General features: G+C 42.9%; 1 protein-coding gene across 3 annotated transcripts in view; it reads left to right on the forward strand.

Moving 5' to 3' along the window:
• Positions 1–15,989, forward strand: part of vta1 (vesicle (multivesicular body) trafficking 1) — a 47,732-nt gene that overhangs the window by 22,531 nt on the left and 9,212 nt on the right. Inside the window, exons 4-7 of one of the 3 annotated variants that reach the window (XM_076756487.1) lie at positions 1,281–1,356; positions 5,432–5,546; positions 12,785–13,036; positions 15,252–15,326. In XM_076756487.1, the coding sequence (XP_076612602.1) occupies positions 1,281–1,356; positions 5,432–5,546; positions 12,785–13,036; positions 15,252–15,326 (518 nt within the window). The remainder of the gene's footprint in view (positions 1–1,280; positions 1,357–5,431; positions 5,547–12,784; positions 13,037–15,251; positions 15,327–15,989) is intronic. The other 2 variants (XM_076756488.1, XM_076756489.1) reach the window with 2 other exon arrangements.

Consider the following 15,989-nt stretch of genomic DNA (forward strand, 5'->3'; position numbering starts at 1 on the left):
GGTCTTAATGTGCTGCAGCACTATAAACTGAATCAGAGGCCCAGTGTAACTGAATATTGACCAGAACAAAGAAGCTGTATTTAAGCCTTATGTCTGATATCTTCTGAAGTAAATCACTGTATTTGCAGTGACTTACAGTTAATGTTTTGTCACAGCTAAATGATGTTTTTTAGTGTTATAGATCAATAAAATTAACAGCAATTTATTATTGTTTGGTCATTAATTGGAGTGAGATGTTTCAGTTTGTCAACATCACCTGATGCAGAGGTTACCAAGCTTTTAATGTTGACTAATTTTTAGCTATGCAGAGGATTTTAGTATCTAATCACAGTTACACAGTAGAATATTTTGGCAGTAAAGTTCATTTGAACTCACCATGTCTAATGAGATGGTCTTTCTTATGCTACGGCCTGAAGTGACGGGGTGAAGTCAGCCGTTTTCACCTTATCTCTCACATCTGCTGCGGACCGCTACCCTGATGTCATGCAAATGAGTCCAGTTGCTTGCAGAGTACCAAACGCAAATTTCTTGTAGTGTAATTAGCTGTTTGAATGTGATGACAGATCCAGGAAGGTCAGCTGTGGAGGTGAAACTTGACCATCGCTGTTTGCTAACTTGCTAGCTCACCATGCATGACAGGAAGTGTTGCCTCTTTCCTTCGTGCAAGCAAAAGAAATGAAATTTACTTATTTAAAAAATCATTTTGTAATTTTAACGTTCTTGTGACCTCCTTCGCCCGACTCCAAGGCTGTGCAAAGATGATGAACATCATGGCCTTCATCATCAGATGGAGTTTGCTCAGTTGTCACATAGTCATCTATATGTGGAGCTTTTTGTCTTCAGGTCAACTGAAACACCTCCAAGACAACTGAGACCCTTCCCCTGAGGAAGAGCATGGGATGCAGTTTGGAAAAAGTTAGTCAGCGGACTTTGAGTTGTTCCTCATGACAAAAGTATTTGTTCTTGAAACTGTGGGGCTCTGAAGTGTGAATATAAAGCTGTGAAATCCCATCAGGGCAGCACTTCTTTGTGCAGTAGCTCCACACTGCAATAGTCTCTGATGCATTTTGCCAGTTCAGTATTTCACAAGCAAACTGGATTTTTATTGGGAACTCTCACTTTCCCCTGCATGTTTAACACATCAATGAAAAACACTGAGCTAACAGTTTTGTTTTTTTCTTCTTTCTCCTCCCTCCACCTTCCATCCTCCTTTCTCCTCCTTCTCATCTCCCATCTTTCTTGCTATCTTTTCTCTTTCTCTGCTTCCTCTCTTCCTCCAGGAACATGATCAAGTCTTTCTACTCAGCCAGTTTGCTGCTGGATGTCTTGTCTGTGTTCGGGGAGTTGTCAGAGGAGGTAAGATAAAGACCCTGTCTGTAATCACAAGTATCATCTCTGCAAACTCTCTGAAATGATCATAATCAATGAAAAAGCAGAGAAAAACCAGATTCATGTTGGTATCTGGATAAGGCAGGAAGTCTGATTATTTGTTCGAGGATGGAGCTGCTCACTGCACTGCTGTAAACGATGTCATGGAGCATTCAGGCTCTTCTCATCAACTTCTCTCGTGAGCTCATTACATTGATCAAGTTTAGTGCTCAGGTGATAATCGGTGAACACAATCATCTATTTAAACTAGGCTGATGAGGAAAAAAAGGCGACTGAAAAGTGTCTAAAAAGTACACCAACATAAAAATCAGTGTTTGTTGTTAGCAGCCTGGACAAGTTTTTAATCACAGGGTGTTACAGAAAAATTTACTTTATATAAATAAATGTGCAATTATCCTCAAAACTCTCCTGTGGTCAGTCAGTCATGACAAACATCAGTCAAACTGCGTTCAAACCCACAAAACTTTATTTTAAATTCCAGTGGAGATCCAAAAGTTTCCAAAGATCCCAAATATGTCGTGCTGGATTTTTTTAGAAATGTGCCTGAAAATGATGCACAAACAATATTTCAGTCGATGGAAACATCACAGAGCTTCACTGAAGAGTTACTGTAGAAGAAGCTGATACAGGATTTTATATATATCATACTGTCAGTGTGGACTCAACTTAAAGTTACTTATGAGGAAATAAAACAAGGAAGCTGGATTTTAAGGAGTTTACCTGCTGCAGTGTTAGTCAGGAGCACATCGTGTTTTGGAGCTAACGTTTCTCACGTATTCCTTAGTTTTCTCCAACACCTGGAAACACACTCCAATGTGTAAAATCTGTGTTAAAAAGCAATCATTTGTGTGATTTATGTCATTATGTCTCATCATATGAACTTTCCTTAAACGAGTGGTCAGCTGCAGCGTGTCTTTTCGGAGGTTGTGACACACACACGTCCGTACACACAAACGCACACACAGGCGTGTTCATCTCCACATGAGCGTGTCACACGCAGCAGGACTCGCTCCACACTGTGTCCCAGTCACCCAGGAGCCATTAAAACATCAACAGGACACTTGCATCCATACAGTTAGCTGGCGCACTGAGTGAGGCCTGATGGACACACACAGGCACACCGAGTCCACCACCGGACAATGAGTCCTCAGAGTGGTGAGTGCTCTGCAGACAGACAGTCAGGAATGATTGAGTTTCAGGCAGTAAAAAGAGGTTTTCAGCAGCTTCCCGGCCGAGCTGACAGGAGTCAGGTGAGTTAGCAGAGTGTTGAGTAACACTGTCGCACATCAGGAAGCCTTAGTCCCAGTGACGGCCCTCCCTCTGGACCGCAGTGAGTAGAGGGGAGTAGAAACCAGGTCAAGCCCCTCATACTGGGCAGAATTCACCCAGCTGAAGTGTCTTTTAGCAAGGAACTGAATATCCTGTGTAGCTGCCTTTGACCTTCCTGTGGAGAGGGGGAAGTAAAACAGGGATTTCCTTTCAGGAGTTAATATCCTATTCATTAGATGTAATTATCGTGAATGTGAAAGTTTCCAGTCATAGCCTGAACTGCTGTGCAATAATAATCAATCAAAAACACAATAATACACAATAATCAAAAAAATATTAAAGTAAGCAGTTTGGAGAGTTTTGAGCATGAATTTCAAAGAAGACAGATGTGGGCAGCTGGAAGGTCAGAAAGGCGCCGTGATGACAAACACTTTAAACGCGTCCTCTGCTCTAAGTTTGAGTTAGAAGCCTTGCTGCAGCATTTTGAATTCTACCTGGTATAAATACGCCAGTTTCCTTTGGCAATTCAAATTCCTCTATGGAGGCTAAAAGAAACTCTTAATCCTGCCTCTGAAAAAGTGTTGCAGAGGTTCACAGGAGCATGTTATCGACAGTGTGTTTCAGCAGAAAGCCATATCTGCACCGCTCTATCACCCAGGCCGTCACAGCGCTGAATCACCGCAGACAAAGGCAGCGTTGACCATCTGTCTTACTGCCTACAACTGTGATTATCGCTCCCCACCATGAGTCAGTGAGCCCTGACAGGGACGGTGTCGGGCTGTACGTTCCACATTCAGAAGTGACAGAGAATAGGTATTTATGCTCAGCTTGACTCATGGCTCTTTACATGAGGTTGTAGACAACCTGAAGAGCAACCTGCATGTGGCTGAAAACACACTCTGGCAGCCACTTTGGCGACGAGCTGACCATCATCTGGACATTTAAAGCTTGAAGTCAGACCGTCTAGATTCCTACGAACATATTCAAAAGATTGTGGGTCAGACAGTCGAATGAAATTTTAAAACTGCACAGACTGGAAAGATGCCTCTAGCTGGGAGCATTACACATTACGTTTAATGGGAAATACCAGCTTTTGCCACGCTGAAGTCTTTCCACTCCAGTCCAAAACAGTCCAATCCAGTTATTTTTCAGTTCATGGGTTAAATAGAAAAAAGAGCACATTTTTCATGGTATAAACTAGATGTAGATCGATAAATATGCTCACTGCAGATCGGTATTTATGCCAGCTGAACACGGTAAAATGTGTTTGAAGTCGTTGAAAAAACGTCTTTGTCCATCAGAGGACTGTCAAGTTTAATTTCACACTGTAAAATGTCCCACTCAGCACTTTATAGTATTTCATAAAAACAGATTATACCAGGGAGCCTTATCCAAAATGTCTTTAAAGATTCTGACTCAATTATATTTTAATGCTTGGAGTATTAATACTGTTCGTGTTGTTTTTATGTAATGTTTGTACATTTTGAGGTTTAAATGGACTTTGGCTGCACTTCCCACAAATAAAGTTGTATTCTGTTCTATTCTTTCCCCTTTTTTTAATTTTTCCCCCAATTTTGAATTGTAAAGCAGTGTGAATTCTGGACTTTAAGAATCTATCATCTTCTGTGCACAGTTGGGGAAACCGACACCTCCCTTTCCACGGAGAACTCGTGTTTTATTTTGTTGAGTCATAAAATAGCTTCACTCTGACTCACATTTTTGACAATACAATGGTTGGCCTCCCATGGCGTGGTGTGATGACAGCGGTGTTGTTTCAGTGATTAGAGATGACCACCTTTAGCCATTCTTTTTTAACCGTAAGGCTGAGGCTAAACAAACACAACCCTACCTCCGAAAAGACCTCAGCTCTCCAGTATGCCATTGTTTCTGAGCTACCACTGAAAACACGGCACTTATCTGGCCGAAACAGGAATTTCTCCATTCAGTCTTATCAGCTTTCATGTCAGTGTAAATCTGCCGCCTCGCCTCCGCCTCTTCAGCATTTTTCACCTTTCAAACATCTTCAACCCATTCACATGTAGCCTTGACCAGTTCACAGCCGACTTTCTTCACTAAACTAGACCATTATTCCTCCTCGTCGTTGTGCGTAAAATGTATTCTCTTGTTTAAACCCTGCCTCCAATGATTTCTCTACCTATGTTGTGCTCAACAAGTTCAGACTTTTTGCAAAATTCTTCTTTTAAGAACTAAATTAAAAATATTTTGTTCTCAGTTTCTCAAATCATGTCTCCACCATTTGCCCCATGTGTCCTAATGTCATATTCTCCTACTGGTAATAACTTCTTTTTAACTGAAACAGTTGTCCCATTTCTAATAACCCTGTCACCTACAAGCTAACCTAGCTCCTTCAGATGGCCCCACTCTTATTGTCTCGACTCCACTCCCATCAACTGATGCCCTTTTGCTTATTCGTATCTCTTACTTGCTTCTGATTAATATCTAACTCTAATCATTGAAACCCCAAAATCACAGTACACCACCAGCTGCCCCCTACCCTCTGAACATACCCCTCACACTCACCCTCAACCATACCCACCTTAACTTCTGCTTCCTGTCCATACATACCCGCTCCCCAATCACTACCAATTAGCAAATTCCTACCTTTTACAACCTCCAACCCTTCATGTTACCCCATCCCTCGCCACTCACCAAGTATTACCCACATTTTATTACCCCCGCGCCCTGCAAACTACCTTACAACTTGACTAACAACCCCTTTTATGTTTCTGTACCCTTACTCGACCTCTGCCAGAACATCCAGCACAGGAAGTACGCCCGCTGGAAGGCCACCTACATTCACAACTGTCTGAAGAACGGAGAGACGCCTCAGGCCGGGCCCATCGGTATGGACGAGGACAGGGAAGCAGGTGGGATACACTGATATGGCAGTGGAACACACACACACCACCGCGCTCCATATTACGAAACTATTTTCCCGAGTTGCTCTTTAAAGAACAGTGAGGCCAACTTCCTTTGTTGACATGGTTTTGTCTACTTCTTCGTGTGTGTGTAAGAGTGTGTATATGTTTGACGCTCGGCTCCTTATTGTGTCTTATCAGGTCTGGGACTGTTGCAGGAAAGCCCTGCAGTAGAAACCAGAAACTTTGGGAGATTAGAAGTGTGCAAAGAGTAGATTAGTCATGTAATGTACTCTCACATCTGAAGTAAGTTTGGGTTTGTTTATGAGATAGAATGAAATTATGAAAAAGACGTTGGTCTTTGCACGTACGTTTGAGTATATCAAGTCGGTGCTTGGCCTCCATGTGTGTTGATGTGTGTGAGATTGACCTGGTATTTACTTCATTATTTTCTGTTCCCCTCATATCCGCCGCGGATCAACTCTGAGTCTCTGACCTTTATCACATTGAAAAGCTCTGGCCTCTCATGCAAGCCTTATACCATAAAACATAACCTTCAGGAGAAAGAAAGCGTGGGAAAGCACCACTAGATCATGAGGAGATTGACTGAATGAATTAGACAACAAAATGGCCGTTGCAGCCTTTAAAGTTCATTGCGTTCTGAGAAGCATGTGGTGGGAAAAAACAGGGCAGGAAGCTAACCTTTTCGCTAGCCACAGGGGACGTTTCTTCCTATAATTCACCATTTTGGCAGCCAAGAGATTTGCAATAGATTAGGACCTCCAATTGATGGGTTTGAATGCTTCGATTTACAGGCCATCCTCAACGCTTACCGCAGCTTTTGTTTGGCAGGTGGGAAGTGAGTTTGACGTCTTCCTCGGGTTAAACCACACCGAAATGGTCTGAGACGTGTTTTCATTTCTTTTTCTGACCTTTCCATCGTTTTGCTTTTATTCTGTTATCATTCCTAAAAAAACAAGTAAATGCAATATTAAAGAACCCACCTCAAAGTTATTTACATGATTTATATAAATTCTACACTTTGTTTTTCTCATATTCCTGCTCATCGTGGATGGAGGGAGCACTTTATTTTCTATGCATTACAGCTTTTTAATACAATTCCATGGTAGCGTTTACAAGCTACAGTATATCTTCTTTTACAGGTTAGAGCTGGGTATCAAACACATACTTTTGTATGCACAGTGGAATTTGTGGCATTGAGAACCAAAAGCTGTCAAGTATCAAACGTTGGCATCAAAACATTTCAAACAATATGCAGATCTCATATAAAGGTAAAGCTTCCTGAAGAAGGAAAAGCAAGACTTTAGTTTGCATGCTGGAGAAAGACGTGTCTCCTCACCGTTTCAGTTTGAGTGTTAAATGACACACGTTTTGAAAATATTCTGCGTGTAATATGAGGAATGCTCCTTTGGTTACAGTCATGATGGATGGAGAAGATGTTATCCCATATTGATTTCCCTCATTCCATGAGTTCCAGTCCCTGAGGAGGAGATGGAGATAAACACAATCTGATGAGTGTTAACCCCCAAAACAAGTGAAACGTAAACTGCAGCTCAGTATTGTGACTTTGAAAGACGGCGAACCCCCTCGACTGCAGCGCTGCGTTCGGTGAATTGTGCGATTATTGCGATTATTCCAGGACTCGAGTGGCTTCAGCTACGAGTAGAATTTAAACTGGGCGGCATGGGACTCCACAGCATCTGGATTCATTTTAAGATTGCACTTTGAAGGCTAGAAATTGCGTCAAGTGTCCCTTCGGGAAGACACAAGGCATGAACACCTATGGGCTCACGCACGTTCCTCTTCCCCGTCGGGAAACTCTGAACGTATTTTCCATGTCAGTGAACTGATGTTGATGAATTCCTCGCTAAAATAAAGTCCATCTGCTCGCCCACGCCCACCCACTCCACATACATGTGGGTGTGTTCGAGCCAAACATGGCCTGCTCACCCATGACATCACCTCAGCTGCACATGCATGTACATTAAACACGCTGGAGCTGCACGTGTGTGTGTGTGTGTGTGTGTGTGTGTGTGTGTGTGTGTGTGTGTGTGTGTGCAGTCTCTTCCCGTCGTCGTTCTTTCATTGCTGTCCTCTAATGTCTCTCACACACTTTCACTCCCGCTGCTTGCTTTCATACCGCGCTCGCTCCTTCTCTCCCCGTGAGCACCGGCTCGCTGTGTCACTGATGATGACATCATAATAGCTTATTCCCACTGATGGACAGAGCCGCCAGCTGATATCATCCACCCACCACGTGTGTGTGTGTGTGTGTGTGTGTGTGTGTGTGTTTGTGCGCAAGTTTGCGTGTGTGTGTGTTGCGCTCCCTGGTGTTTCTCTCTTTTTCTTTTTTCGTTGTCTGCATTACAGTTTTATCAGCTTATGTGTTGAAGAGTGTCTGTGTGTGTTTGTCTTACAGACACTTGAACAGGCCAGATGTTTGTTTTTTGGTGTGTGTACAGAGAGCACATCTGCCCCTCTGTCAGAAAGCATTCCTCTCTGATACGATCATTTAGATTGATAGTTGTTGGTGTTAATCCCGTAGACACAACATGATTGTGGTAGGCGGAGGTCATATTTGTGGTCAAACACTGGGTTTTCGAGGCCACTGTGGGCTCCAGAGGTTCAGTGTGGCCAAGCTCTCAACTGGCAGCCGTTTAAAGTATCATGGCTTTGGGACACGATGGACAAGAAACATGAGAAGAGAGGAAGAGGTGTGACATGCCACAGTTGCAATCAGAGCAGAGACATTGTGATTACATGGTAACCACAGGGACATCCCAACTTAGCTTTCTCAATGTCCCTCCATACGTTCTGTCAGACTGCTTGTATTCACCTCCTGTTGATGGAGATGTCCAATATCCGTAGAGATTTCTTGACTTCATCTATTTTGGATTATCTATCTGTATGTTGTTCTGGACCCCAAGATTCCCCGTCTTTATTTTTGATGCTTGTATCAGCTGTTATTGCCAACACACATGGACAAGGAGACAACATGAAGAGACCCCCTGGTGTTCCAGTGAACCACTAAACTGGACACCCGTGCTGTCAGGTGTAAAAATAGACTCTTGTATAATTATTGGGCCACCCTGCCACTCTCTGCTTCCACACAGAAGGACTCTGGTGATCTTCTGGCTGTCCGCAGGTCAAAAGTCCACCTTTATGTTTTATTTAGTCGGCACCACACTGTTCTGTTGGACAGACCTCTGCCAGCTGGTTTTCTGCTGTGGAACAGCAGGCACTGGACACAGCAGTGATATGAACCAGTTAAACTAGGTTAATTAACCTCTGGAGAGAAGTGTGACTGTGGACGACACACACGCACACACACACACACACACACACACACACACACACAGTGTCTCACACACCCACAGACACTCACCAACACAGAAATATACCAGTGGTACTTACAGAAAGACCATTGTTTCACAGCAGCTGTAGTCTGACTTTCCATTGGCTGGGAGGGGGACGTGTTTAGCAAGAGGAAAGGAATGGATGGAGGCAGGGAAGGGGTGGAGGGGGGAGGTTTGGGGGCCAGAGAGAGAAAACAACTTCCAATGCTGAGTTGTAAAAATATAAAGGATGTGTGCTGTGACCCAGTTGTCAGAGGAAAACGTATTGAAAGCGCTCTGAAAGCGTTGTTCAGCATCACAGTCAGATCCAGTGAGACGCAGGCTGTAAAGCCTGTTGATAAAATCTGATTGGCTGGCTCATAAATCATGATTAGATGATAAAGTGTCTGACGGACATGTCTTCTGCAACAAAGTGCGCAGCTTCCACAAGACGAAGAGCATGAATGTAAAGCATTATCCATCCCATAATTAGATAATATAACACTATTGAATGTAAAACACAATATTAAACACTGATCTGCTGTCCCCACGTTCAGCGCTTAGCATGGCACAGTTAATACAAGCTAAACCAGACCCACGGAGAAATGACCAAGAGGTCCTCAGGACACTGTCGACGTTAGCCAGTTAGCATAACGTTAAGAGCAAAGGGCTCTTAAAGAGCAGCTGGATAGCTCCTGACTGGGGGAAATTGTCTGACTGACTGAAAGAGCAGAACTATGCAGAGCTCAGATACTATTGTCAAAAGTGCCCTTTGGCAAGTCACTCAGCCACTAATTGTCGCAGTGGAGCGGGTCACTGTGCAGCAGCAGAACAGTTGTACTGTGAATCATCCTCCCGGCCGCTGTAAACAAGGGTGTCTTCTTCAGGACGGCAGGAAGCGGACTTTTTTTAGTCCAAACTGGCCACAGTCTGCTTTTTTTTTAAAAATTCACCAGCCACTTTGGGTGTCACACAAATCAAATGAGATTTTTAGAAAGGAATAAAAACATCCAGATGATGGATTTTACTGGCAGAGTGGTTGGTACAACAACATAACAGCCAACCAGAATCCACAACCAGCACTGATAAGTGTGCTGCTGGTGCTGATCTGAATGGACTGGTCCGTCCAAACAGGAGCTTAGAATAATGTGACCCAGAGAGACGCCCAGGTACAAATCTATTTATAATCCACTGCAGATGAGGCAGCAGTGAGTCTCAGATGGCAGGTAGTCATTACTGTGTGTGTGCATGCATGTGTGTGTGTGTGTGTGTGTGTGTGTGTGTGTGTGTGTGACAGAAGGCAATAAAGGACAAGAGACGACTTGTGCAACATTTTAGGACTCGTTGTTCCACAATCTAAATGATGGCACATGCACTGATAGACGGACAGATTCACGTCCACACCAGATGAAAATCATCTGTTAGCCACTCGTCTGTACATCTGCTGTTAATTATCTCTTAATGTGCATGCCAGCACATGTCTGCATTGTTAATGTGTTTATTCTTGTTTGCTATACGTTTGTTTTTGCATGTGTGGAAGTATGTGCGTGTACCCTCGTCGCTGTCCAGAGTGTGACGTTGGCCAACCATTGGCTCGTCTGTTATTGGTCCCAGCTTGTGTTGGCGGAGAGCTGGTAGAGATTAGCTAAACTTTCAGGCTGCGTTTCTCTCATGGCACACTCTTCTTGCTGGAACTTAATAGTAGTTTGGGAAAATTTGCTTGTCAGGGTCCATTGCCATTCACAAAACATGGTTATTACCACTAATTACATCTTAAAAAATGAAAGAAAAAGTCTTTTTTTTAACTAATATGAACTGGTGAGACTTTCCAAAACCAGGACTGAGAAAAACACTTTGTATTTTCTGTGTAAAACTGTGAAAATATCCTAAAAATACATCCTGATTTCTTTTGCTTATCACACTTGTGCTGCTGTTCAGGCTGAAAATGAGAATTTTATTGGCGAAGGAAATCTAAAGTTGTTTCCACTTAAAATTAATTAATTACAAGATATGTGCTGCTCACTGTAATTAGTATTTTCTTTAATAAGTGAAGACAGAGATTACAGTTGTAGGCTTTATTGTCTGTCTCACCCAAACTGATTCACGAGGACACTGTAAACTGGTTACGTTAATTCTAATGTAACATAAACTCTCTTTGATTCAGCACAGCTCCAGTGTCTAGTTTGCTAATGTACTCAAATTATCTTTCTTTCAACGTTTCAGCAGTGAAAGCATGTAGTCATGGTGTGTGTGCCCAGATGTGACTGCAGAGAAGTGAGTGTGAGGCTGAAAAGGACCGTGAACACTCACGTCACTTTCTCTGGATAAACAAAGTTAAATAATTTAATGAAAGACGAAATATTCCAGCCGCGGTTGTTAAGTGTCAGATCTCCTCCTAATGCCCGCCTGCCTTCCTGCCTGTAATGCGGTAATGACAGAGGTTGGAGATTAACATGGTGTCAGATACAGCCAGTGTCTGCAAATCCAGCCAAACGTTTTTAATCTGTCAAAATATCTTTGGCTGTCGAGGAGTGTTTTCTTTGTGTTAGGTGTGGTTTGCTGACAGAGGCAGAGTTTTCAGCGTGAGGCTCATGTTGGAGATGAAAACACCGCAGGCCGTTTCTGCCTTTTCTTTTCTCTCTTTTTTAAGTCTTCTCATAGGAATCCTTCAATCCACTGCTGCATTATGGAGGATTATTTTGTCTTTCTTTCTCTCTGTTGGTGCAGGTCTAACTTTGACATCTTCCATTCGTTACCTAAGCTAACTCTTAACTTAAACATAACAGTGGTTCTCAGCTAAAACTGAAGTCTAACAAAGGTGTATAGATGAGCAGAGATGTCGCTGTTGGTCCTTTCATAGATCTCAGCCTACTTCGATGCTCATTCACCAGTTTTGCAATGCAAACGTAGCAGAAGGAAACATGCTGCAAACCATTGAATGGTGGTAAATGATGTCAATGTGTTGAACAAGTAACAAACTGGTTCTAATGTTCAAAATTCAGGAATGATGCTAACGGAGTAGCATGGAGTAGCATGATAATAAAAGCATTCAAAGTCATGCATGGCTGATCCGGTCATCAGCAGTCCACCTCTGCACGGTGGAAATGCTTCATGCCTTATTGTTCATCGAAAACCAGTTTCTGCTGGAATATCTGTGAAAGTGATTCACACACTTTCCGAAAGCAGCTTAATCTCATTCTCATGAATTCTAATCATTTCAACTAAATCCATTTTTGCTGAATGCTGCGTCGTCTCTGCTTTTGATGATGATGTGCGTGATTGAAACCAAGTGAGGCCAAAGAGTTGAGCTCCTCCATTCGCCACCAATTTGTTGAACGCTTCTGTAGCATCTGAATTTAATTTCGACAGTTTAGCGCCCGATTTCTTTTTAAGCACCGACACCTCTGCGTAATCGAAGGGTAAGCAATTAGGTGAAACCATCTGCAACGAATCGGCAATGAATGCTTGAGGGAAAACATCATAATTGTGTGATTTATCTGAGAGATGTGAGTTGTATAGACTGTAATGTCTTCTAGCTCAATGTAAGCTTGACGTGAATAACCTGGTTAATATGAAGTTTGGGCACCCCAAGAGATTTGAGCTCCCAGATAACTTTTACCAAGGTCTCCTACCAGTAGACTAGAGGTACCGTTTCACTGTTAAATTGCAAATTGCAAAAGCATTTCCATTTCCCATTTTCATCCAACATTTTCTTGTCTTGTCATGTTCGAGTCTAACGGTGTAAATCATCTTTCGAAAAGGCCTCTCTGGAGACGGCATTTAGTCACAGTTTTTACTTGCAAAGTCAAACTTTCTGTCACAGAAAAGAACCGAAAATGTACAAAAATCTCAACAGCATCTTTTTTTTCTGTCCTTCTGCGTCTCTGGTAGATGAGTTTGGAGCTGAAGGGTCCTCAGGCTTCGGTTTGTCCCACGGGGGTTCCTTCAGAGGTGAGCAGCCTTCTCAGTCCTACAAGGACCAGGACCGGAGTTTGGATCCAGGTCCCGCCCCAGGGATCGGCTTTACTCCCAGTCCAGGATCGGGGCCAACGGGTCCCCCCACCACCACCTTTAACAACATCCACATCCCACCAGGGGCCCACGCACCGGCCAACACTCCAGCCGAGCTGCCTCCACCCACAGGTATGATGCTGAGTGATTCCACCTGTACACGGGATGCTTTTAGCCACGCTAGCTGCAGGACTTAAAGGATGGAAATCAGTGTTGGTCCACTGGTTTGGACACAAAGTAAAGTACTATTGAATGGATTACAATGAGATTCGATTCAGACATTTATGTTCCCCAGAGGATGGCTTGTAATAGTTTTGGTGATCCTCAGACTTTTCATGTTATCATGTATGCAAATACTAAGCTGGTGACCATGGTGGTCGTTATACCTGCTACACGTTAGCATGCTGACATTAGCTGCTAGCATGGCTGTTGACTCTCAGTCTTGTTTGCTGTTGCATCCTGAAATCAAGTTGGATTAAAGTCACTTCACCAGTATCACTGTAATGCCAAAATGTATTTGAACACTTTCTAAAAGTAAAGCTTGAAGTGAGTCAGTGATGAAATTATTTTTAGATCTAATTATCAGAAGTTCTCCTTGTTGTTTCCAGATATAGTTAATTTAAAATAATTTTATTCTGCCTTTCACTGCAGTCTGAATAGAGAGCCGAAGTGAAACTCATTGAAAATGTCACTGACTTTGGTAATCACACAACTCCAGCCAACAGTATGTCATGTAGCTCACGCTATATATTTAGCAAAGGAAGGTTAGTTTAAGGTTAAACGTTACAACTCGACAAAAAAATGCGTGTCCATGTGAGGGTCTCAGTTAGCTGAGACGTGAATATAATAACAGTAAGACAGAGAGGACTGGACTTAATGATGGAAGCCGAGAAACTCGCCAGATATGAAATCAGGAAAACTAAGTTATCACTGTCAATGAGGCCGATCGGTTGACAGCAGGAGCTCCTCTTAATCATATGAAACGAACCTGCTGTAGTTCATGACCTAACTGGATGGACTTCAGCAATGCTGCAGGAAAGGGAGCCAAGCAGGGCCAAGCCCAGCTGTTTACTGGACTTTGTCTGGAATTCCCTGGAAATGGGGAGTTAACAAATAAACACAATATTTGTATCACACCTACAGATACAATATACTGATAATAATGTTTTGGTGTTTATAGTGTCCCCTTATTCTCTTTTTATTAACTGTCTAAGCTGTGGTACATGATCTTTCATTTTTTACTTAGCAGCCCTTTTTATCATCTGTCTTGGAACCTCTCCTCGCTAATTTCCCCTGATAACACTGAGTACGTGACAGCCTTGCAGTATTCTGGTATTGCATTCAATAACACACCTCCCTGAGAGGCGCTCTCACTGTGTGTGTGTGTGTGTGTGTGTGTGTGTGTGTGTGTGTGTGTGTGTGTGTGTACGTACGTATGTGTTTGTGCTGTTACAACTTGTGCAAATGTTGGCAGACGTCCTCATGAGGGTACAAAGATGAGAGAAGCGCTCCAAAATGAGCATCTTCTACTTCATCGGTGGAGTTTGTGTAAAGTTCAGCGTGAAGTGTAATTATTGAGGGGTTGATGTGAAGATACTGAGTGTGTGTGTGAGTCCAAACACAAAGGCTCCTCGCAGTTGTGTGTCCATGAGTGAGAGGATGTTCAGTCTTTGTTTCCCATGTCGGGGGACCAAGCGCCAGAGTGTGTATGCGCACACACACACTCACACACACATATGAAGTACTGTTGGTGCGCGTTGGCTGGCATTTAATCACCTGTTGCTGCTGTGAGGAAGAAGTGATTAAATTAAAAGGCAGAAGTTGACCTTGGTGTCCGTCCAGTCTGCAGAGAGCATGCTGACAGAAGCGGTGTGTTGGCCTCCTGTGAGCGTCGCTGATAGTGAAGGACTGCTGTTGATCACAGTGATGTGTGTTGGCCTGGGTGTGTGGGAAAGAGACGGGATTGGTGTCCACACGTGTGGCGGATTTCAATTTACACTCGTTAATTCTCACCTGCTTGGACGTCAGGGAATTTAGCGGTCGTTTTCTCAACACTTACAAGTGTGTTTTCTGTTTAAGAAGGTTTTAGAAGATACATCTGGCACGAAGCGCGTCCTCCAGATTAAAAGACAACGGACTACATTTACTCCTTGGTGTTCGAGTTTGCTTAGAAAAGAAAGGGAGATACCTTGATCACAAAATATTTACTTTGGCCGCACTTCAACTCTGCTGTTCTGATACTCTTACCAATGAAATGATGAAGCCTCTCTATGCAGTTTTTAGAGTTAATTATCTAGTATTTCTTTTAGTGTTCGTCATAATTTGAAGTGTTTTTGTTGACCGGCAGAAGCAGTTAAACCAGTGCCTCTTCCCCGATCAGTGCCCACTGTTGACCCCACACTGCTCAACGTCCAGCAGCAGGGTAAGAACACATACACACACTAAATATAACATCTGTAATCACACTGGCTCCACACACACCTCACACACTTTCTCTTTAATTCTCCCATTCTGACAGCTTCAGCTCAGTCAGCTGCCGGAGTTTTAGCAGAAACCATCAGAAGGTTAATATACTCAGTCCTCTGAACACTGCTGTGTTTCCAGCCTGGCCTAGATTAGACTTTAAAATACTGCTGCTTGGCGAAAAATGTCGTAGTTTAGGGCCAAAGTACATTTCACACAATTCTGTGGTCCATATGGGATCAGTCTGTTACTATAGTAAAAACAGAAAAATGTGGAGCTGTGCATAGTTGGACTGAACTCCTGAGACTGATTTGAAACCGTAGCTGCTTCTCATTCCAGCTTTAATGTCTTTATTTTCCCTTCATTAAACCTTTACCTCCTTCCTTTAAGCCCTTATTTTCATTTTAGCCTACTTTTGTTTTATCACCCTGTTTACATGTAACACCATCAGACGTATGTGTTGGTTTACAGATGAAACACACTTTCTGCACAGTATCTCTGTCTGTCTGTCTGTCTGAACATCTGTATGTGTGAATGAATGAATGAATGAATGCAAGGATGTATTTTTGTTTATTTGTGCAACAGTAGGTGATGCTGATAACTGCAGGATGAACATAATAAT

This window comes from Chaetodon auriga, chromosome 18 (genome assembly GCF_051107435.1).
Source record: "Chaetodon auriga isolate fChaAug3 chromosome 18, fChaAug3.hap1, whole genome shotgun sequence".
In the NCBI taxonomy this organism is placed as follows: Eukaryota; Metazoa; Chordata; class Actinopteri; order Chaetodontiformes; family Chaetodontidae; genus Chaetodon; species Chaetodon auriga.